Below are 21,292 nucleotides of genomic sequence, written 5' to 3' on the forward strand. Positions count from 1 at the left end.
TGGGATTAGAAAAATAAAAGTGTCATGTCACTAATTCTATCTACAAAGAATAACAAGAGAGAAATATGAAACGAATTACCAAAAATCAATTTTACAGACAAGACACAAGAGAGGTGGGTGCAGAATTACAAATACTAACAGTGTGGTAAAAGATTCCCAAATTTTACAATAAAAATAGTAATATAAAGATATAAAGATAGAGAGAAATCGCGCCAGCGGACGAACAAAGAACACGATCGATCGTTATTCGATTAGTGGTGCGCTACCAAAGAAATTAGAGAGCCCAATTAATTTAATTAGTGCAGCCATCTTTGCATCATTACGTCATTCGTTAATTAGTGTAATTTATTTCGCTTCAAAGTTTTCTTTTGGATTCGATGTGTGCGTGCTTGTAACATGTGTGTGAGTGTTCGAATTAAATTCTTTTCAATTTTTTTTGCTTTATTTTTAGACCTTCTATGACGCAGATCCATCCATTGTATTTATTTTTTGTAATAATAAATAATGTACCTTTTTCCATGTTCTCGCTTGTACTCGCCGCAGTATTTGGACCTAGTTCCTACAAGATCTATAATCTCTGGAATGCTACTAGCAAAAATTGCCTGCAAATACAAGTTAATGCAATTTGTTCAATTTTTTTTTCTTTTCAAAAGTTTGAAGCTTGTAATGTTTGAGTTAGTGAGTGGTATAAGAGTAAGATTGAGTGTAGAATTGTGTGAAATAAAATAACATCTAAAGCTGCGCATTATTTGTCGCCTGGACGCAGAAAAGAAGAAGAGAAGTCAAGAATATGAAGCATGTAAGCCGCCATAGAAGCACACCAATAAGCGCATGCGTACGGCCAGCCGTCAAGATCAACACCACTATTAGAAGTTCAAAAAATTAAATGAATTCACGCTAATTACAGCAATGCTAGTAGAGTAATCAAGAGCCAAACATTTACCAACACAATTACAAATATGCTGAGTATGTAGAAGAGTAGAAAGTATAAGAAATTAACCCGAAACGTAAAAAAACAAAAATGGTAATCATTATTTTTAGATACAAAGATACAGAAGCACATTTACTCATGACACAACAACGTGATATGTAACAAAATACCTAGATAATTAATTGTATCCCATATCAGGTAGGTAAGTATAGTATTTTTTTGATTTTTTTGCTTTCTTTGCTTTTCTGGGATTGCACGTGAGGGATGTTCAGTTCATTGCACACACGTTGAACGAGAATAGGGACGGCATGTCATTGGACGGCATTGAATGATTTTTGGATGTGTGAACAGTCATTTTTCTTTACAGCAACATCGAATGCGTGTCTTCATGTCACCGTCAAAGCGGTCAATTGCCTTTAATACGGCGTATATCGCGACACATGAAGATTTTCATAGAAATTTTTCGAATAATTTCGGAATTAAAACATGAAAATTTTTTGCTAGCAAGCGCACTTTCCACTAGGCGGCTGCTCACACAAAAACATAGATACAACTCAATAAAAAAAGAAAGAGAGATAGCCAGAATGGGAGATTATTCTATATCTTAAACTTTTGATTGTTTTTTTTTTTTTGCAAAATTATTCGTATTACTCAGGGGGATGTAATTTAAGAGTTAAAAGAGATATCAGCGTCACTTACCAAGCCGACGAGCAGGAAGAAAACAAGAAACGTTCGACCCAGTACGGTGTGACAGTACACGTCACCATAGCCGACGGTGGACATCGTGACGATGAGAAAATAGACGCACGTCCAGTAGGGCAACGGTTGAGGGTTTTGAAAGTCTAAAGGGTCGCCCGAGTTCTCAAGCTAAAAAAAACATCGCAATCGCAAAACACAAGTCAGTACGGCGTTAATTCCCCCCTTAACACTCAAGGAGCAGTCAGTGAGTTAGTAATCTTTCATTATCATCATCATCATCATCATCACCATTCTCAGAAGTTTGATTTTTAGATTTTTTTAGACTATTAATGAACACTGAGATAGAAATAGTGAGATTGTCACACTTGAAGATTTAGTAGAAAGAGATTTTGGTTACGAAGACGACTAGAAGGTCTATGCCCTAGCTTTGCGATGCGTCTCTTCTTGGTTAGCCAGTTTTGTAAGCCGTTGCATTCACCTCTGAAGTAGACTCCGCGTCAACGGAGAGGTATGTTAAACGCATGAAACCGATCGGAGCGAACGTATGTCTGTCATATACCATAACCTTAATTCTGTTACCCTTGGTTGTAAGTGCGCATGCGCGCCTGCTCTCATTCACCTTTGACACGACATCGTCCGCGTCCGTCAGTCATCGTTTATGCGCATGTGATACGCCCCTCTCCGCACGGTCTACTTGAGCGGAAAATATCGCGGGCGTACTTCTCCGCACAATCGCAATGAATTGGACATACATAGAACTTACCAGATGAATAATTCCAGCGGCAGTAAGCCACACGGATATAAATATGGACACTAACTGAGCAAGACGTATAGAGCTGGAAGTTTTAAGTATGTTCAAGTACTGCAGGATGTCCGGTACTGTCATCAAACGCAAAGCACGAAGAAAACGAAGACCTGAAAGTAAGCGTCAATCAATTACGCCATCAACAGCGGGCGGTGGCGCTCGTTCTTCGGCTCATTTTAAACTCAAGCGCGTCTGGCATTGATGGATGGCGCATTTTGATTCAATTTTAATTACAAGCACTAAATAGTTTTTAATATCGGATTGTATTGTGATTAACACGTTGTCACATTTCAACGTGGGTTAATAAGTTTCCTATTACCGCACCTGTCTGCCTAATGTAATTATTTGCCTCGACGACTAATAAACGCCGTTATTAAATCGATATCCGTCTAGCAACGCACTCTAGATGTCTAGGTGTCTATAAATGCTGACAGATTTGCGTGCACGTCACGGCGCCATAACATGTCGCAAACATTTGTTCGAACGAATTTATCACTCACCTGAAACGCCATCTAGACATGCGAATGTCGTACTATATGCCATAACCTCAACTCCCCGATAATTTTATCAAATTTTATGGTGACACCTGTTCAATATAGCGATGCCATCCATCATGCTAATTACTGGACACCTGACAATAATCGTCATTGTGTATTATTCTGTGCGCACACAATATTTTTGTTGCCGTGTGACATGGGCTGCACATAACAAAACAACGAATGGAAAGGAATGTGTATACAAGGAAGTAATACGTGTTGCCTACAGAAGATATTGCACGCGCATGTACTTACATACCTAACCTGAGTTTTGTAGAAAGAAAATCAAACAAAACGCTTCAAATTCGTCTAAAATTGTTGTAGATATTTGTAGATTTTGTAATAGGTGTAAACTAAGAGGCACTTACCTTTGCACTCATTGTTTTGCTATGGTTTCGCGGATTAACGAGAGGATTCCAGACGTGAAATGCGAGCGTCGTACGAGCGACCGGGTTCTTAAAACTATTTCTTCAATAGTTACCTATCCACGTGCGATCCAAATAAATCGAAACGAAGGACGGGGGTATCGTGAAATAGTCTACGAATGAATACATTTCTAGCATGAACCATAACTTATCGCTAGCTGCTATAAACTGCAACAGACATAGAAAGACATAAATAAATTTTCTATTCTTTCAGTGTGACATTGAAAATTATCAAGTAATTACGAATCGGCCATTGTCCAAATGACTTTTTGTTACATGTTCGAGGACTTGTAATGATTTGCCCGGCTGGAAACTGTGTGAATAGGCCAGACGCGCAATTAAAACGTCGTTAACCGTCCTCGCCAATGTAAGTGAATCGCCAACACGCGCAGATCCATAAGATATGAAAGGGAAAAAAAGCCGCCCCAAATACTTACTCGTATAAAAAAATAGACCATAAAAAATATGTTGAAGGCAAGGTCGATCTGTTGCGTGATATTGTTGCTCCACTCCTGGCAGCGTTCCACGCCGTCACTGGAAACAATAAGAAACAAATGAGCACGGTGAAGAAAAGAAAAACTTTTGTCAAGGATTTTCTCAGCTACAGTATGTCCTAACTCTCGAGAAACTCTTTGGATACTACGCAGTTTTAGTAGTTCAAGTGTTCAAACACTCGAAGCTTTATTGTGATAATTATTTATCCGCCTTTTTGGGTTTTAACAGCTTACGGGGAAACTAAAGCGGCCACAATCCATGCGGATCATTAGAGGGCGCGCGGAACATTAAGATACGCCCTGATGGGGTGAGTTTATCGCAAAAACATGACGCTTACTATAATGTCCACTATAACAAGAGATATAGCAGGCAATTTTAAATACTCGTTATGCGCTGAGCGTAATTTTATTCGAATTGTCACAAAATCATTTCAATTTTATGAGAAGAGTTATAAAATTTTGAAATAAAAAATAAAATTGCTCATTTATCTAGTAATGTGATGACACAAATCTCATGCATGACTAAACAGCGTCTACTTACTTTGAAGCATCGATGAAGTATATAATCAGCGACGCGATGCTTAAAATAAACACGAGAACGACCTGAAAAATAAACGATTTCATTAATTTTCGTGCCACACATTTGCGTGCGTGAATATTAGTTGGATGGGGAAATTGTGAAAGCGAATTTATTTTTCAGTTTTAATATTCAGTGCGGGAACAATGAATGGACGCGCAATTGTGATGCAAATTAAGAGACTTCTAAGCTCTCCGAAGAGTCAGAATATCAGACTGTTATACAATATGTTCAAAAATATATTTTTTGAATCCAAATTTCTATTCAAAATGTTTTTGGTGTAGAAATATAACTCAGGTAGTAATTTTCTTCAGTTGGTTTAGTTATATATTTAGCACTTGGAGTGCGTTTCGGGTAGTACCATTAATTACTAAGGGAATTTGCGAATTCTGAGCCTCTGCGCGACGCCGCCATGAATACAATTACGATTCGCAGGCCGTGCTGTTGCGCGCTTACAATTTATGCCTTCCACTTTTAAGTCCGCGCGCACAATTCTCAATCCTCCAAACGACCTCTCCGCCAGCGCCTTCCTTCCTACAATTGCATTTAACACATCGTTTCCAATATTTTACCGCACCGCCAACGATATTAAAACGATGTTAGGTATACAATGACTTGATTTATAGACCGTATTCGGTAATATGAGTAATAATTGTGTTTTTTGACACGTTGGAAAATGATTCACAGGCTTGTCTTATCGATTGATTTAAGTTTAACTTCTCGGAAAGTTCTCAACAAGAGTTGAACTCGAAGAGGATCTGAAGTGGGAGTTCAGAATGAGCCTGCGCTTCGAACAATAGGAGTTTCTGGACGAGCGTCCTTATATACTATATAAAGTTTGAAGTGTGGCATTGGTATTGTCGTTTATAAAAATTTAAAGTTAATGTTTTTAATTTAAATATCAAAAACTAATTTGATTTATTTTTGATTTTGTTTTGTGTGAGTAAAAATTCGGCGACAATTCGTAGTTGGTACGTGCGCACACAGTGCACGCATCGGAGTGGGGCTGAATGAGGGTTGCCCGCTCCGCAGGATACTGGGTCAGGAGTGTATTGATCCTCGACCCATATCGCGCCGATGCTCTTCCACAGGCTGCCGCCGCCACCAAAGACGATGCGTGTGAGTTGGTGGGTGCTCAACTGCCGTTTTCCAGCCATTCATAATTCACGCCATGTGCGAGAGCGCGCGCGAACTCACATCAGCATTTCTTATTCGCCCATAAACGTGCGATGGGTGTCGTATGAGTCCGGAAAGGATTCTATGTACCAGAGCTACCCAGTGCGCTGGTGCTGGGCTACTTTGAAAGACGTTGGAAATATGTAAATTGTTAGATTACAAAGGAGCGCGCTTGTAGGAGGCGTTCGATGTCGAAGATTAAAGTGTAGGAAGAATCGACGACGAGCTGAAGGCGTAAGAAACGCCCGCATTTATCTGTCAATCGAGCCGAATGATTGATTTACGCTTGCCGCCGGTAAAAAGCTATAATGTGTTTTTATGTGCGTGGAAAATCCCTTGGTAGAAAGGATGATAGCACTCATTCCAGGCGCGCAATTTACAAGCATGGAAATTTTATGCGAATTAAAACGTTTCTTTGATTATATCACTTTTATGTTTGAATCTGGTTGTATTCCAAAAATAAATCACAACTAACATGTTTGTGTTCTTGTTTGAGTTTCCCAAATCTACGCCAATAACTTTTTGCCCCCATTTTTTGGCAATCTAACGTCTAGGTCAATAACCGTCACGTGGAGTTGAGCAAAAAAAAAAACACCCGCGCCAGACAATAATTTATGACCGCACGTTTGCTGGTTAGTATTCGCAGACATCACACCTTGTGCATGAAGCACGAAAGGGGAGGCACTCAACCCGGTCGGATTCGATGAAGTAAGACCGACGCCCACATCCGCGCCGTGCGTAATGTGATGAAAACATATTTGCGGGGATAATCCATGAATCCTTGACTCGGCGGTGAAACCTTCTCAATTCGAACGTGATGTGCATGCAACAACTGTTTTTTCTCTATTGGTTTTAGTTTCTGAGATAATTGAAATAGAAATAGAAATATCAAGAAAAATGGGAAGAACCTTTATTTTTACAAATTTTTATATCTAGTCTTATAGAGAATTTCCCGTAGATTAAGAATCTTCAATCCGTTCCTCTTTATCACTTTAAGTTTAAGAGATATTCGCGTACGAAAAAAAAAATCAAAAAAAAAACATGAAAAAAAGGCTTCTTTTAGCATCTTTAATCACTCTTTCCGAATATTTACTCCCCGAAATATATTTATTTTACAATATTTCCTAATAAAGAATTTTCTAAAGTTTCCTATTCATCAATCCGTTCTACTCTATCACTTTTAGTAACCGAGATAATCACCATTGAAAAATCAAGAAATGATTTTTGTTATAATCAATGTTTGATTTCGAAATTTTCATGATTTATCTAATAAATAATTTCACAAGGATTCAGAATCTTAAACAATTCATGTTTTAAATGAATTAATACTAAAAGTCTCGGAAAATTTTGCACTTATGAAAAAAAAAATGCGAAAATTGTTGCGTCACAACAGATTTAAAATTTACATGCGAAGCTTTTTGGGAGCGAAAAATATTTCAATGTCAGAATAACAAATAACGCCAAGATTTACCAAAGAAAACGTGTAAAGAAAATGTCCGCAATAAGCCGCTGCAAATGTCAGACATGAAACATAACATCACGTAACATATTCCATAATAAAACACGTGAATATAACCAGTATTAAACTACAAATAAAGCCTAATTTTTGACCTGATATGATAAATTTGCACATAACTTAACATATATTATCCACTAGCCAAAAATAACCTTGATAACACTTCTTCTTCCGCCTACTTTATCTCCTCATATGCAAACAACGTCAGTGTAGGTCTAGGACGAAACACTAGGGCCGTATATGTGCAAAAACATATTCTCCAGTATAATCCACAAATCCCGCCAACATCCTCGACATATATTTTCGGTTAGTGCTCAGTTGGAACGTGACAAGAATATTAAATAAAGGACAATTTGTAAGCTGGCCGGCGCTACTCCTTTAATAAATTTCGTGATGAAACACTAGTGTTGCCATAGATTTCCGGATATAAACTATGCATAAACACTTGCAACGCGTTATTAACCATAACAACTCCAACTCCACTCCGTCCTTTCTTCCACCAAACTGACAAAAGATAAACAAACAAAATTTATCTCGAAAGCACGATGAAAGCCGAGGCCGAGGCTGAGGCTATTCTACGGAACGCAGGACGAATTGCGACGGAGAACTTAATTCGTTTAACTTTGCTGCCGGAAAGTTCGTCGACGGGTGCGACGTGCAACGCGCACCGGTTATCCTTTATCCAGGCGCTTCATTCTTTCGACCTCTGAAAGAGTTGAAAGTGTTGCGCGCGTGCTGATTGTGCTTTCGCAGTTTCTTCGCCTTTCTTTAAACGTGGAAATGAAAACGATTGAAACTCAACGCCGCAAAAAAGGGTCTCACACGGAAATTTTGCGTGGAGTTGTTTGCAAGAGATGAATTCGAATTTTGCTGGATTCCGTCAGGCGTAATAAGAGTTATTAATGGATATACCTCGTAGATGGAAAGCTCCTTCCGACGACGTACACGAGAGGATCACGTAGAGGATATTGCCGCTCGTAAAATGGTTCGGTTTTATTAAAATCGCACGGAATCACGAATCCACTATTAAAACGTAATTTATTGGTGCTTCGGACGGGTTTTATTAGAAGTTTTTGTGTGTTATGAGAAGACAAATAAACTAGCTCTTCCCGCCGCTTGCTGTGGCACGATTTATAAAGAAGCGTTTTTATCATGTCATATCCGATGAGATATTGCTATTGCTATTGTATTTCTTAGGAAAAAATTTACAAACGATAAAGATTAATGGTTTATTTCAAATGTCAAAATGAAATCTTTATCTAGTGTTATTTACTTTGTATTGCTTAAAACTTTAGATTGTTAAATTTCCAGTCGTAGATCATCGAAAGAATGAAAACGCAATTTGTTGAAACCGCTATCTGGAGCGTAAAATATTTTCCTCGGGCGCTCGTTTTTGCTGCAAACTTTTATAAAACCTGACGTCCCGTCGCGCAGCAAGTCGTTTTGCTGCTTGCTTGGTTGCATGCATCGCGCTGCTTGCCAAAAACCGTCAAAGCATATCTACTAAACTCTAAACAGTTCACCACACGTAAAAAAACCTAACTGGAGGACAGAATTAAAAAACGCACTTTGAAAAAATAACTTAAATTATTAATCACTTTGCGGGTAGCCAGCAAGGCAGCAAGATCAGACGCCGTGGAATGTCGGCTATTTATGGAAACCTGTCAAAATCTATGGCGACTGTATGCCTCCAGTAGCAAAACCTTTAAGTTACGAGGGCTCCGATGCGTCTACAATTTTTTCATCGTCAAGATTTGTTGCTGGCGGCGACTTTGGCAACGCTCAGCGTCCGGAATTCCCACTTGGCGAGCACGCGCTAATCGATGAGCTCAGTAGCAACGCCAAGAACTCACAGCGTGCGGAAAAGTTGGATAGAAACGCAAACTTTGTAAGCATTCACTGGAAAAGTGGAAAGTAGAAACGAAAATGTAATTAGGACGCTTAAGAAATTAATTAATCCTGCCAGTTTGTTTTTGTCATGACAATGAATATTGTAATAATATGCGGCAGCATATGTACGAAAATATAAAAACGCGGACAAATCGATTAGTCTGTTAATTACACACGTTCCTGCGGTGCTGGGCGTCGAGTAAGTAGTCGTAAAATAACGCAACGGGTAAAAATCTATAAATTGGGCTGTTACATTTAATTGCGTGTTTTTATTTTCCCAACGTTTTGAGGATAAGTACGTGTTATTTCATGCATTTATTTTTCTAACAGTCGTTAAATGTCCATTTCTTAATTGATATGTTTAACAACATTTAAACAAGTTAATAAACCGTTATTATTAGTTAATAATTCGCTTTTTAACTTGTTTTTATTAATTCAAACCCACAAAATGCAATTTCGCAAATTGTTTTGTTTTGGTTGGCCACCGATTAGATTTATAGCGATCCAGCGCCGATAACAAATATAATTGCTACAAATATGCATCGCGGCATGTGCATCTGCATTCAGCACGTACGTTGCCAAAGATATCAATGATTTATCGGCGCGCCCGAATTGCCGTGTAATTCAATCGCGCCGAAATCCGTACTCCGCTATGTCAATATTCGAATCAGGGCGCGCATATCGCACATCGTTGGGTAAACGCGATTCGTATGTGCTTTGCAATAAAGTAAACTCAAACTTGACGCGCGCGCGAAACAAATATGAAATGTGCATTTCCACACATATCAATCCGAAGCGTGCGTTTTAGTTTTATATTATACACTTGGGCGATATTATTCGATGTTTATTTATTCAGGCATCTCGGGTGTCTTGAAAATGCGCGAATAATGTGCAACTTACAATCGAATCATTTGGGTGTATGTTGGATTAGGAGCACAAATTTCGTGCGTGTGACATCCTCGCGCTTCGGATGAGTTTGTAAATAGCACGGTGGTTATAATTAGATGTGCGCAACGCATTTTCGAACGCACGATACAAATAAATGACTGTGGAAAGTTCAGTCGTGTGTAGGGAATCAAATCTTACGACCTCACAAAACGTACGAATTTAAATCACCTGTTTACCAATTCTTTGGATATCTATAGGTCCATAGCAATACAAAACCAGCATCCAAAATTCAAATTTTTGAAAATTTTACAAAATAGAATAATTTTACTTGATAATTAAACCAAACGCTTCTGAGCAAACACAGAAACCAGAACTAAATTAATTATGCGCATTTGCGGCTCAACAAATTTGAATTTAATGTATGCCACTCATTTACAATGCAAATCGTGAGCTTAGAATTGAAATTCAGGTGCAAAAAAAATCAAATTGCAATCAACATTTGATTATTTAATGAATCACTGAAATATGTATTTTAAAACTTCAAAACTCATTGCTGTCTGAACGGTTATTAATAATAACTGAAAGCTCATTGAGGCGAAGCGGTTTCGAGTCATTGTAAATGATTAATGAGTGTTAATTAGCTCTCGTGATGTGTCGCCGCCGAAAACAGGTGCTGGTGACATAAATTTATACTTTCTTTCCAATAAACATGGCTTTTAAGTTTAATAATACTAGTTTTAGTTATTATAAACATCAAATATCCGTGAATGCATACAAATGCGTGAAATGTGCACGCACAAAACGCGAAACAAAGCGATGATTTGTAGATCGGCATGCAGCGATATGCAAATCCTGTTTCCTTCAGTATTATTCTTCGCGTATTAGCGAAGGAGGCAGGCGTCGCGTGCTGCTCGAGCTTTATATAACGCGATCAGGTCGGTGCCGGCCGCGCGGCGTCTTGGCCGCACTCCAAATATGCATATTTTTTTAATCGCGCGTCTACGGCGTCGCCGGCCCGAACGCGACATTTGCATACGATATTAATCCGACTAATTCGACCGAGCGCCGCCGAGCAAACAATTTAATATTCAAACTGTATAAATAATACGAGTGGCTCGGCGATAGGGGACCTAATCACGAGAGTTTGCCGCCCGAAACGATGAAAATGAATTGAGGAAATAACAAAAGTAGGGGTTGCCCAGTGTATGCGCGATGCAAGGCCAGCCGTATATTGTTTTACGATTTAATTTTCTTAATTACAGCGCGTTTTGTGCCGGTCTCGATGGTATTAACACACGCTAGCGCATTAAAACAAGTTTTCATCACATTGCCGAGGGATTAATAAATTATTATAGATATTTATGAATTAATAATGGCAGTGAAAAGTGTACCGTCGGTGGTGTAATGGACAAACATCGACGTTCCACTTTGTACGGCGGCCTTAAAAATAGAAAATTGATTTTTCCCTTTATCCGCCGCGCACTATTATCCTCACGTTATGGTAGCACACATTCGGTGACATGCAGTCCAACGATTACACAATGTTATGGCATTTATCAGATAATATAACTTGTTCTACATTTCGTTTGGAGTTTTGAGTGATGCAGTGGAAATGAAGATATCGGCGACATTTGTTAGTGATTTTGTTTCGGCTTCTGTTTCTGCTTAGCTACACAACTTATCGCAGTCGGATCTAATGAAACAGAAAGTTTTGGTGTAGTATAGGGTTAGCTTTGTTTCGTGGCGTGAAAAATTCGACCGTCGATTGAAATAGACATCGCCCTTTGCGCTGCTACATCAGTACGGCGTGGAGACAAATTGACGTCACGAGCAAAACACAATGGGACCTTCAAATTGCTACAAATTACATTTCGATTTTCCGATAAACCAAAGGCACGCACAGCCAAGTCATCAAACACATTTTCTTGTTCTATTTCGCATCAAATAGTTTCGTATCAGAGGATTACTGTGAGTTTATATTGTTTGCATGTTTTGTGGGTTTCATAACATATATTAGTGTGAAATTTTTATGTAGATGGCGCTAGTATTCTTTATATGACAGTAAAGTTAGATGTTTCATATATATCACATTGATAGTGCAGATTTGGTTGATCATATAATTTGTATTGTCTGTTACAAAAGAGATTTCAACGAATAATACCGTTAAACGTGCGAATCAAAAAATGCGCACCATGAAACAGAACACATCCCCTGATGACGTGTAACATGCCATGCAGCGCGCGATGTAACGCATTACACAATGTAAGCGTGGAAAAGCGAAAGGTGGAAAGCTTCGGCGCGACTGGAAATTGCCACCGGTGAATTTAATGCTTTAATGAAACACGCGTCCCACGGCAGCCAGCACCGAGAACGAGTGCAAAGTATAAGGGAAGTTAATTTATCTCGGCGCGGCGGCCCGGCGGCGGCGAACGGGCAGCATCATGCATGCGTACGCGTGACGAGACGACGGCAGTAGCAGCGGCGACAACGGCGTTCGTTAGACGTGTATAACGAAAGCACATTAATGCGTGCGCCCCCGCTCTGTCGTGAAATTGTGAATTTCCTACGGCGGGCGAGGGATGAGGGGACACAGCCTTCGCATCCTTTACAGGCGCGACGAGGTCGTGGCAAATTCGCGCCGGATTTGCACAGCGAGCCTTCCGACAGGAATTGGAGCGAAATTTACAAATCGACATGCAATTTTCCCTGCGACACGGAAATTAATACCAAATTTCCCAACTTACACACAAAATACACCAATATATTTTAAAATAAACTTTAAGGGAATTATTTTGTGACAGAAAAGTTTACTTAAATTGAATTGTTTTCCTAATAAATCAATTTTCATTAAATATTTTGCTATCAAAAATGTCCCATGACGTTTATATCAAGCTGCACGCGCGTGACTGGTTTTCATTACCCAAGAGCGACCCACATTTCCTTCCGGAATATATTAATTGCCGCTCTTTTCCAGTTTTCCAGCGCTTTTTTTTCGTTTCATCTATAATTACACCGGATGCGTGTAAAAAATTATACCCTCCCACTAAACATACCTCTTGACTCTTATCAACACTATTACACTTCGCAACACTTTGTAGAAGCGGCAAAAAAGGGAAAAAGGAAAGAATTAATTCAGCAGCAAAACAAGCATTAATTTTTATCGCCTGAATGGCGGATGTGGCGCTCATTTCTTATGCAAATATTATGTAAGTGTGCAAATTTGCAAATTGCCAATTTGGCCGCGCTTGTCACCGGACTACCTCAGTGACATAACATCGGAATAAGAATGTGAGGTGAACGTAATCGAGCGTGGAGAAAATTGCTTAGCTTTGCAAACACCATTAGCGTATTTGAATTACAATTACGACTGTCAATGGTAGTATCATGGTATCATGAAAACAATAAAAAAGAGTAATTGCTATATTGATGTTTTTAGTGAGTCATTTTACCGTATTACTTTCGCCGAAGTTGCTACCGCCGGTCGTGAATTATTAATTGAAAGGCAATGTTAATACATATTGAAAAAGTAATAAGCCACGTGTGTGTACACGCCGGATGTGTGTCTCTAAGCGACGAGGACGGCCGACATTGCTATCGATTCATTGTATTTTAATGCACGCGGTGGCGTAATTATCGGTACGTGGTCTCTGTTATCTGCTATCGATTTCAAACGTTGTGGAAGTAACTTATGGTCAATTTTTCACTCACTGGTAAACAACATTTGAAAGATACATGAATTGATAATTATGTATAATAAGTCTCAGCCACAGCTGTGGACAATATACAAATAGAATTATTGATGATTGCATCTATATTGAATGTAATTGTAAATTGTAATTTTTTACTTTTCGTAGGTCACCTCCAATTGTGTTTAAGGTGAAACATAAAAAACGAATGGTGGATGCGCAAGATGCGCGTCGATGCAGTCCCCGCGGGCCGCAGCGGAATCCAATAAAAGTTATGACCTCGTAAAGCGCGCGCCTGTGAGCTTCGAAGAACACCCGGCCACGAAAAGTTCAAAGACATTCTCGAAGCGTGTGCTTTTATCCACCGCTCAAAACTCGCGGCACAAAAAGCCGCCGCCGCCGCGCGTAGAACTCTACAACTAGTACAATGATCAGCGCCGAAGAACTAAAAATAAACAACGCATTCCAAAAATGCACAATTAAATCAACTAAGAAGACACTACAGCTTAAAACTCTGGAGTTTTGAATCTCTAAGTAAAACGGTGGATAAATTAAGAAACGTGTCGTTGATGACATGTTTAAGTCGTGTTTTGATGCTGCTGAGTGAGCTTTCAAAGCACAATAAGTGCACAAAGAGATTTACTGTTTAGAAATCATCTGATCATGATAAAAATCCGAAACTTGTTGGCTTCCCAAGGGAAATTAATCCTTTATCATTACTTTATATTATGGACTCGATGATGTATCGAGCAAATATTTACAATAGTTGGGCGTACGAAGAGTGCACATTTCAAGAGCTGCTTAAAATGATTAATCGCAGCATAAAGCTCCGAAAATATGACGCGTATTTATATTTCGCTCGACACGGAAGCCGTAACGCAATGCAAACAAAAACAAGCAGCACGACTGCGCTGGAATGTAGAAAAGAAGAAGTAAAATTGCAGCAGTAAATGCGAGCTATGCGGGAGTTTAATATAAGCGCAGAATTTCATTGTATGTGCACGCGCGCTATTATTGAACAGTCCTGGAAATGTTTACGTTTAACCGCAGCAATCACTCAATAAAGGCTTTATTAGCAATACGCTCCCGGGTGGTGCAATGCGACGCTGAGCTTGTTTATATTCGGAGCGAATTTCATTGTTTTCGATGCGAACGCGAATGTCAGTGCGGAAGCTTTGTTCGATTACAATGGCATACGAAAAAATACATTGGAATCTCTGAATTTATCATGTCGACAATATTATTCGTATGCAACTGATGCAAAAAATCATTTCACGGTCTTGTGCTTGACAAATTTTGTTAGTTTAGTCAAAATTTGACCTAAATTATTTCAATTTCTACCTAATAAACACGTTATGCGCAATTTAGCGCCACTGGCGTTCGTACACACGAAAATAAGTTCGTCCGGCGACGCACCTTCGCGTAAATGTTGTGTAAATATAAATTGTTAGCGTGTATCACGGCGACAGAATGCGACACGCGCACATCGCCGCCGAGCGATCAGGACATTTCTAATGCTGGCGACTTATTTTTAGTCAAATTCGCCCGTTGTTTGCGCCGTGTGTCGAGGAGATAAACACGCGTGAAACATGCATCGCATCACGTCGCAGTCTAGCGTCGACGCAAAAGAATACAATGCAAATAGAAAATGTTAATTAAAGTCGTTATCGTTTCCAACAGCGCGTGCCTCGCAGGATGCGATAAAATCGAAACAACGAACAAAAACACACCGCAACGCGCGGAATTGGGGCAAATGCGCGAGGGTTGAAATGTTGAGGGTTGTTTGGAATGTGGGGAACGCGGGCACTGACACAAAGGCCAGCGTATCAATCGAAAGTAGGGTGAAGTTTGCGGAGCACGCAGCAGCCGTGACTCGGGGGATAAAGAAAATTCACGGAAATTCACGCGCCGCGGATGCTGCGTTGGACGGGGGTTAATCCCTTGGTCAGGTTACGCCCTCTTGCATGGCGTAGAGGGTGGAAAGTGTGTCGGTGAAGTGAGTGGCTTCTGCCGGTGCCTACCAGGATGCGGCCGGTGGTGGTCTGGCCCGAGATAAGTTCTCCCGCCCAATCCTTGGCCTCCGTCATGAACGTGCCCTCGAACTCCTGCTTGCCGCGCGCGGCCTTCTGCTCCTTCTGCTTGGGGTCGTTGGGCCCATATTCCGCCTCCTTCGCGCAGCAGAGGAACGCGAAGGCGCGCCATATCAGCACGATGAGCAGGCCCGCTAGGAACGTGCAGATGCTGGACAGCAGAAAGCACCAGTACTTCCGCACGACGAGGCACGGGTCGCCGACGGTGGCGTTGAACGCGGCGTCCGATAGCGACGGCGGCTCGGTGGCCGCGTCTTCGCTCGTCATACCGCGCTGCCGGGCGCCTCCAACGTCGGTCGAGGCATCCACTCCCGTTCACCCAACACACGCGCGCGCGCTTCGGCTGTGCAGGGGGATCTCCGCGAGCGGCGGTGCGGTCGCATGCGAGGGCTGCGGCGCGCCGGCACGAACTGGCGCTGGCGCGGACCGCGGCCGCCGCCGCCGCCGCTGCGGGAATCAATAGTCGGCGCGCGCGCGCCGCCCCGGCCGCCATTCCGGTCGATCTATTTAGAACCCGCCGCCGCTGCCACAGCCGCTGCACCTGTTGGCCACGCAGCCTCGGCCAAACCACGCTTCGCGCTTCATTACGCCGACCAACTACTGCCGCACTAATCGAAACAATTAGCCTCTTGAATTAATTGCTTTTTTATTTCTATGCACTATTTTTATACCTTCATATTTTTATGGCCATCCATCATTCAATCAACAATTAATTCCTCCCCAAATTAAAATTTGCATAAATCGTACACAGTTTTAAACTAAAATGTCGCTCTAACTGTCATTGGAAGGTGACGTAGAACTCTCCGGCGAATCCTCCTTGAATCGATGCTTGGAGTAACTCGTCGGTGACTTAGGGTTCATAATATCCGTGGGCGATTTGCTACGAGATCTAGAACGCTTACTATCCGGCTTTTGCTTCTTCATACTTTTGGCAATCACACGCTTTTGATGATCCAACTGCGGGAATAAATCTGCAAAACACACACAAATACAAATTCAAATTCAAAACATTCCTCAAACAAATCTGTAACAATGTACCATGTGATATTTCAAGAGCTTTCTTAGCCGCATTCATTTCTGCTTGCTGAATACTGTGACCTACTGCACTAGCCAGTCGACGACCTCGAAAATACACCGCCACTGTGTACACTCGTGTGTTAGTTGGTCCTTTACACTCAATAACTCTGAAATTATTGCAAAAATTATGTTTTTTCTATAAAAACGCAAACTTTTTGATTATATACTTGTACACAGGAATATCCGGTTCTCCGCCATCCATGGTCCTCAAAGTAAGACAACATTGTTGCAACTTTGATTTTGGATCGTTCCAATCCTGATTCATGATGAAGTCCTGTAAACGCGGGAACAACGTTACCTGGCAGAAGACTTCACACGCGAGCAGTCCCTGGTCCACATACAAAGCACCAATAAAAGCCTCCAGTAAATCCGCACGGTCCTTTGTCTTTAGATCCGCTTTTGGATTGTTGTATACCGCATAGCTCGACATCCCCAGGTCATCGCACACCACCGCCTGCGTTCTATTGTTGACTAGTGAACTTCTCAACAACTGCAGGCCATTAAAACCGAATTAAATGAAAAGTTTTTCGATCGTTTGGAAAACTTACGGATAAATGCCCTTCGTGATGTTCGGGGAAGAATTTGTACAAGTATTCGGAAGCAATAAGTTGTAAAACGGTATCGCCCAAGAACTCAAGCCTCTGATTAGATCCCAGGGTTAGATTTGTAAAACCCACGCTTCTGTCGGTGAATGCACGCGCAAGTAAGCGAATATGTTTAAATTCAACGCCGATGCTGTCCTCAAAGTTGGTTAGTTTTTGTAAGAGATCAAATTTCGGTATCCATTCACGATCGCCCAGGGGTTCCTGCTGTTGTAATGGATGCGGTGGGTAATTTACCCACATGTCCAATAAATCTGGATCGGATTTAAATAGTGTTTCCGAAAACACTTTGTCAACGATTTGAATGCCGCCATCGAGGAACAAAGCGCCCATTAACGCCTCGAAACAATTCGCCATTGCGTGTCTCAGTTCAAGATCATGACACAAATCCGAACCGTGCGCATAAAGCATATACTGATCAAGGTTTAAAGTCCTTGCTAACACAGCCAAATGTTGATTCTGAACAATGGCGGCTCTGTAAGTGGCCAGACCGCCTTCCTCTAGATTTGGAAAAGTGTAGAATAAGTGTATAGATGAAAGAAATTCAACGACAGCATCACCCAAGAATTCAAGTCGTTCGTTATGAGTGATATTAGATTCTGTTTCGTGTTGTTTCCCGAAACGTGACATAATATTAATTAGGGTGTTGATGCCGCGTTTACGGGTATTCATGTAGTGAATACGTCGGTCGCCATATTCAGGCTGACGAATACCGCAGTTTGTGAGACTATTTCTCGCGTGATCAGGATTAGTACCGAAATTTTCGCGGTAAGAAGGATGCGTGAGGGCAAGTTGCAAGAGTGCGCGGTTTTGAAACTTGTAACCTAATGTTTGTTCAAGAATATTCAAAGAGTTGTGAAAACGAAGATGGCAGACAAGAACTGGGATTAACATTGCGTGCTGGAAAAGAATACAGCACACATATAATACTATATTATGTAAATATAGTATTTTACTAACTTGTATAACATCACACATAATCCCCGAGCGATAGAATCCCTCAGCTGAAACAGCAACAGTCACATCCCGCTTCATCTTGTTCTGTGTTCGCATCTCTTGTAATTTATTTTCCTTGGCTTCTAGTTTGCGTTTGTCTTCGTATGTTGGTTTCGACATATTTGCCAGTAAATGACGGAATTTAACATAGTCACGCCATGCTTTTTGATATCTTTCGAAAAGAACCCAGATAATCAACTTATTATCACCTAAAATGCATAATTTATACTTACTCTGGATTGCCTGCATAGCTTAATTGCGGTGGGCGTATGCCAAAGTGCACTATCTCCGGAAACTTATAATTTCCTTCCTCCTGCAAGTCAATGTTTCTATCTAATTGGTCCACACGCACCGAGCAAGGTTTCTTCCCTGGGAATGTAACAACCATGCCCTGAAAACCCCCAAATATTATTATTTTGCAAAAAAAACTTTATAAAACAATGAAATTTACCTTAATTTCATCGGCATAACTTTGCCACTCCGATTGACTCATCTTTATCATATCCTTCAATGCTGTGCTTTCAATCAACGGCACAGAACTATCATATAAATACTGCAAGACTTCCTTCATGCATAAAATCTCTTTACCATTGTCTGGTAAATCACGCACAAAGCGTGGCATGAAGTGAAACTGTGAGCAGCCGGTTTTATCTCCGGCTGCCTTGAAATCCAAATCAACAAGCTCCAAAATTTCTTTGAATAAATAATCGTCTACAAAATCATTCAATAACATCATATTCTTCAATAAAACGCAATCAACTTACGAAACAAGTCCAATTCTCTCACAGTGAAACAATCAGGCACCTTTTCTTCGATGTATAGAATAGTATACTCAATATTAAACCGAATTACTTTACAAATCGGTAGTTTGACTAAAGGCGAATGCGAAAACATAGAAAACCCTTCGAAAATAAACTCATGACCGTCATGCTGAATAAAAGTAGGTATTTTAATAAGGAAATTGGTTGGAGGCGAAATTGTTATACGATAATGATAAAGTTTATCCGCGTTATTCGTGTTGGTGTCACACGAGTTCAGAAACTGCTCGCCTGGGTAAATTCCGTGTCGAATTCCGGATTTTTTCGATTTATTCGAACAGCGACACAGTGGACCGTCATTCATCTCACCCGGATCGTTATACCACATTTCCTGGTGTAATCTATATGGATGTTGTTGTTTGCGTGTCAATTCCTCCATGGTACAATCTTCTTCATCGGTTAATTCCTCTTCAGATGAACTACCAGAACTACTTGACATCTCAACTGTAAATAAACTAATGAATTGAAACATTTAAAATTAAATTTAAAGAGATACATTTCAATTTGCACAATCTAGCACGATTTTTCCTTGGTGGTGGGATGTACTCTGGTTTACCAGCGTTGATCTTCTCCGCTCTTTTTACTAAATTCTCTTCGAATAAATCACATAAAGTTGTTAATCGTGTCGTTGCTTTCATAATCTTTGGATTATCTTCACATCGCTCATAAAATAAATCGGAAGGTGTCGTTCTCGTCCAAATCAAGTTTTCTTTTTCAAGAAATTCTTCATTGTTTTCTCTCAATTCTTGTATTTTTTTATTGACTTGTTCGCTGGTCTCACAATAATTCTGCTGCCATTTGCAAAGGATCCTATCTCTTTCAGATAATAAACTATCATCTTTTCTGTCTCTGCTGAGTGGTCTTGTATCTCTGCTGTAACCTGGTCTGTTTTTCCCATCAAGACTAGATCTGGAGTCTCTACTTCTTGGCATGTATCGATCCCTGTCTTTATTTGAAGAAGAATACTTGTCTTTGTGATATGAAGAAGATCTTTCTTCTCTTCTATAGTCTCTTGAATCCCTATTTCTCTCATAACTAATCTCATCAATTATTGTTATTTTAAAACTATTATAAACAAATGAATCATTTTACCTTGAACTTGATCCTTGTGCTTTTCTTCTTGAGTCATAATAATCAGATCTTGAAGATCTATTCCTGGAAGAAGATTCACCAGCACTTCTAGATCGATCCTCATATCTTCTTTTTGTTGATTGTGAAGACTGATCTTTGTAACTGCTTGATGAAGATGCTCCTGAAGTTTGTGGTTGTGGACCCTCTTGCAGATAACTATTTGACTCATAGTTAGTAGCAAATTCTTGGCCAGGATAATAATTTGGTGGAGGATAGTTGGAATTATATGCTGGAGGAGGAACACTTGATGAATAAGGAGGCGGTTCAGGATAAGGTGGATATCCAGTTTGAAACATTTGATCTTGTGGATATTCACCAGTGTAATTCGGTGGATAATTGTATGGAACGTTAGGTGGAGGATAGTTAAAGTTAGGAGGAGGGTAGTTGTTATTCCAATTGTTATACATTTTAAATGTATAGCACTATTTTTAAAGAATAACCGAACTGAAAATAAGCGACCTTTAATATAACCTTCAATTGTATTTTTGCAGGAATACCGCGCAGGTATTTTGTATTCTATGGCGCCATCTGCCGCAAGTGAAGAATAAAAATAATTTAAATATTATTTCTTGTTATATTTTTATTATATGTTTTGGGATGTTTTCAGATATTATTCATACCACGAAATTCATACAAAAAATGTATAAAATTATTTTTGAAATGACTTATAGATGGCACTGCAATGTAGTTTTTAATAAAAATATATTTTGTTTATAACTAAACAGCAAAACAACACAACAGAAGGTCAGCAACATCTTAATCATGATCAACCTGCTTTTTCGTAAAATTTATTACTTATAAACTACGTTTCATGCACAACATGCTCTCGTTTCTGTATTAAATGTAAGAAAATTCAATTTTCGACTTATTTTTCAGAACTTTGTTTAAATCTATGGTTATTCATAGCAATTACAATGTTGCGAATATATTACCACTTCATTATTTAAGTACTACT

At 40.0% G+C, this 21,292-nt stretch overlaps 2 protein-coding genes across 3 annotated transcripts in view; both read right to left on the reverse strand.

Moving 5' to 3' along the window:
* Positions 1-16,125, reverse strand: part of slo (calcium-activated potassium channel slo) — a 39,343-nt gene extending 23,218 nt beyond the window's left edge. The window contains exons 1-6 of the mRNA XM_065300270.1: positions 15,645-16,125; positions 4,432-4,493; positions 3,834-3,930; positions 3,453-3,564; positions 2,394-2,545; positions 1,631-1,798 (exon numbers count right to left, since the gene is read on the reverse strand). Of these exons, the coding sequence (XP_065156342.1) occupies positions 1,631-1,798; positions 2,394-2,545; positions 3,453-3,564; positions 3,834-3,930; positions 4,432-4,493; positions 15,645-15,980 (927 nt within the window). The 5' untranslated portion in view covers positions 15,981-16,125. The remainder of the gene's footprint in view (positions 1-1,630; positions 1,799-2,393; positions 2,546-3,452; positions 3,565-3,833; positions 3,931-4,431; positions 4,494-15,644) is intronic.
* Positions 16,126-16,302: 177 nt separating this feature from the next.
* Positions 16,303-20,977, reverse strand: drosha (ribonuclease 3 drosha). 2 transcript variants are annotated; one of them, XR_010547822.1, is made up of 11 exons: positions 20,299-20,977; positions 19,703-20,241; positions 19,153-19,650; positions 18,840-19,099; positions 18,622-18,779; positions 18,353-18,560; positions 17,339-18,292; positions 16,958-17,280; positions 16,752-16,897; positions 16,385-16,684; positions 16,303-16,321 (listed from the first exon to the last, which is right to left on the reverse strand). XR_010547822.1 is itself a non-coding variant. In XM_065300822.1 (10 exons), the coding sequence occupies exons 1-10, from the start codon at positions 20,742-20,744 to the stop codon at positions 16,485-16,487; spliced, it is 3,732 nt and encodes a 1,243-aa protein (XP_065156894.1). In that variant the 5' UTR covers positions 20,745-20,977; the 3' UTR covers positions 16,343-16,484. The 2 variants fall into 2 exon arrangements, 1 of the variants encoding a protein (XP_065156894.1); XM_065300822.1 differs by lacking the exon at positions 16,303-16,321 and having other exon boundaries at positions 16,343-16,684.
* Positions 20,978-21,292: the final 315 nt, after the last annotated feature.

This window comes from Atheta coriaria, unplaced genomic scaffold, assembly GCF_025399875.1.
Source record: "Atheta coriaria isolate IRGN ID8LTWV9N9 unplaced genomic scaffold, Caltech_Dcor_3.1 hic_scaffold_4_pilon, whole genome shotgun sequence".
Lineage (NCBI taxonomy): Eukaryota > Metazoa > Arthropoda > Insecta > Coleoptera > Staphylinidae > Dalotia > Dalotia coriaria.

Coding starts and splice junctions, on each gene's coding strand:
- drosha (XM_065300822.1), bottom strand. CDS start 20,744: ATGTATAACAATTGGAATAACAACTACCCTCCTCCTAACTTTAACTAT. Junction 18,780..18,839: donor GTTATGCCGATGAAATTAAG/GTAAATTTCATT, acceptor GGGGGTTTTCAG/GGCATGGTTGTTACATTCCC. Junction 16,685..16,751: donor AGCTCTTGAAATATCACATG/GTACATTGTTAC, acceptor TGTGTTTTGCAG/ATTTATTCCCGCAGTTGGAT.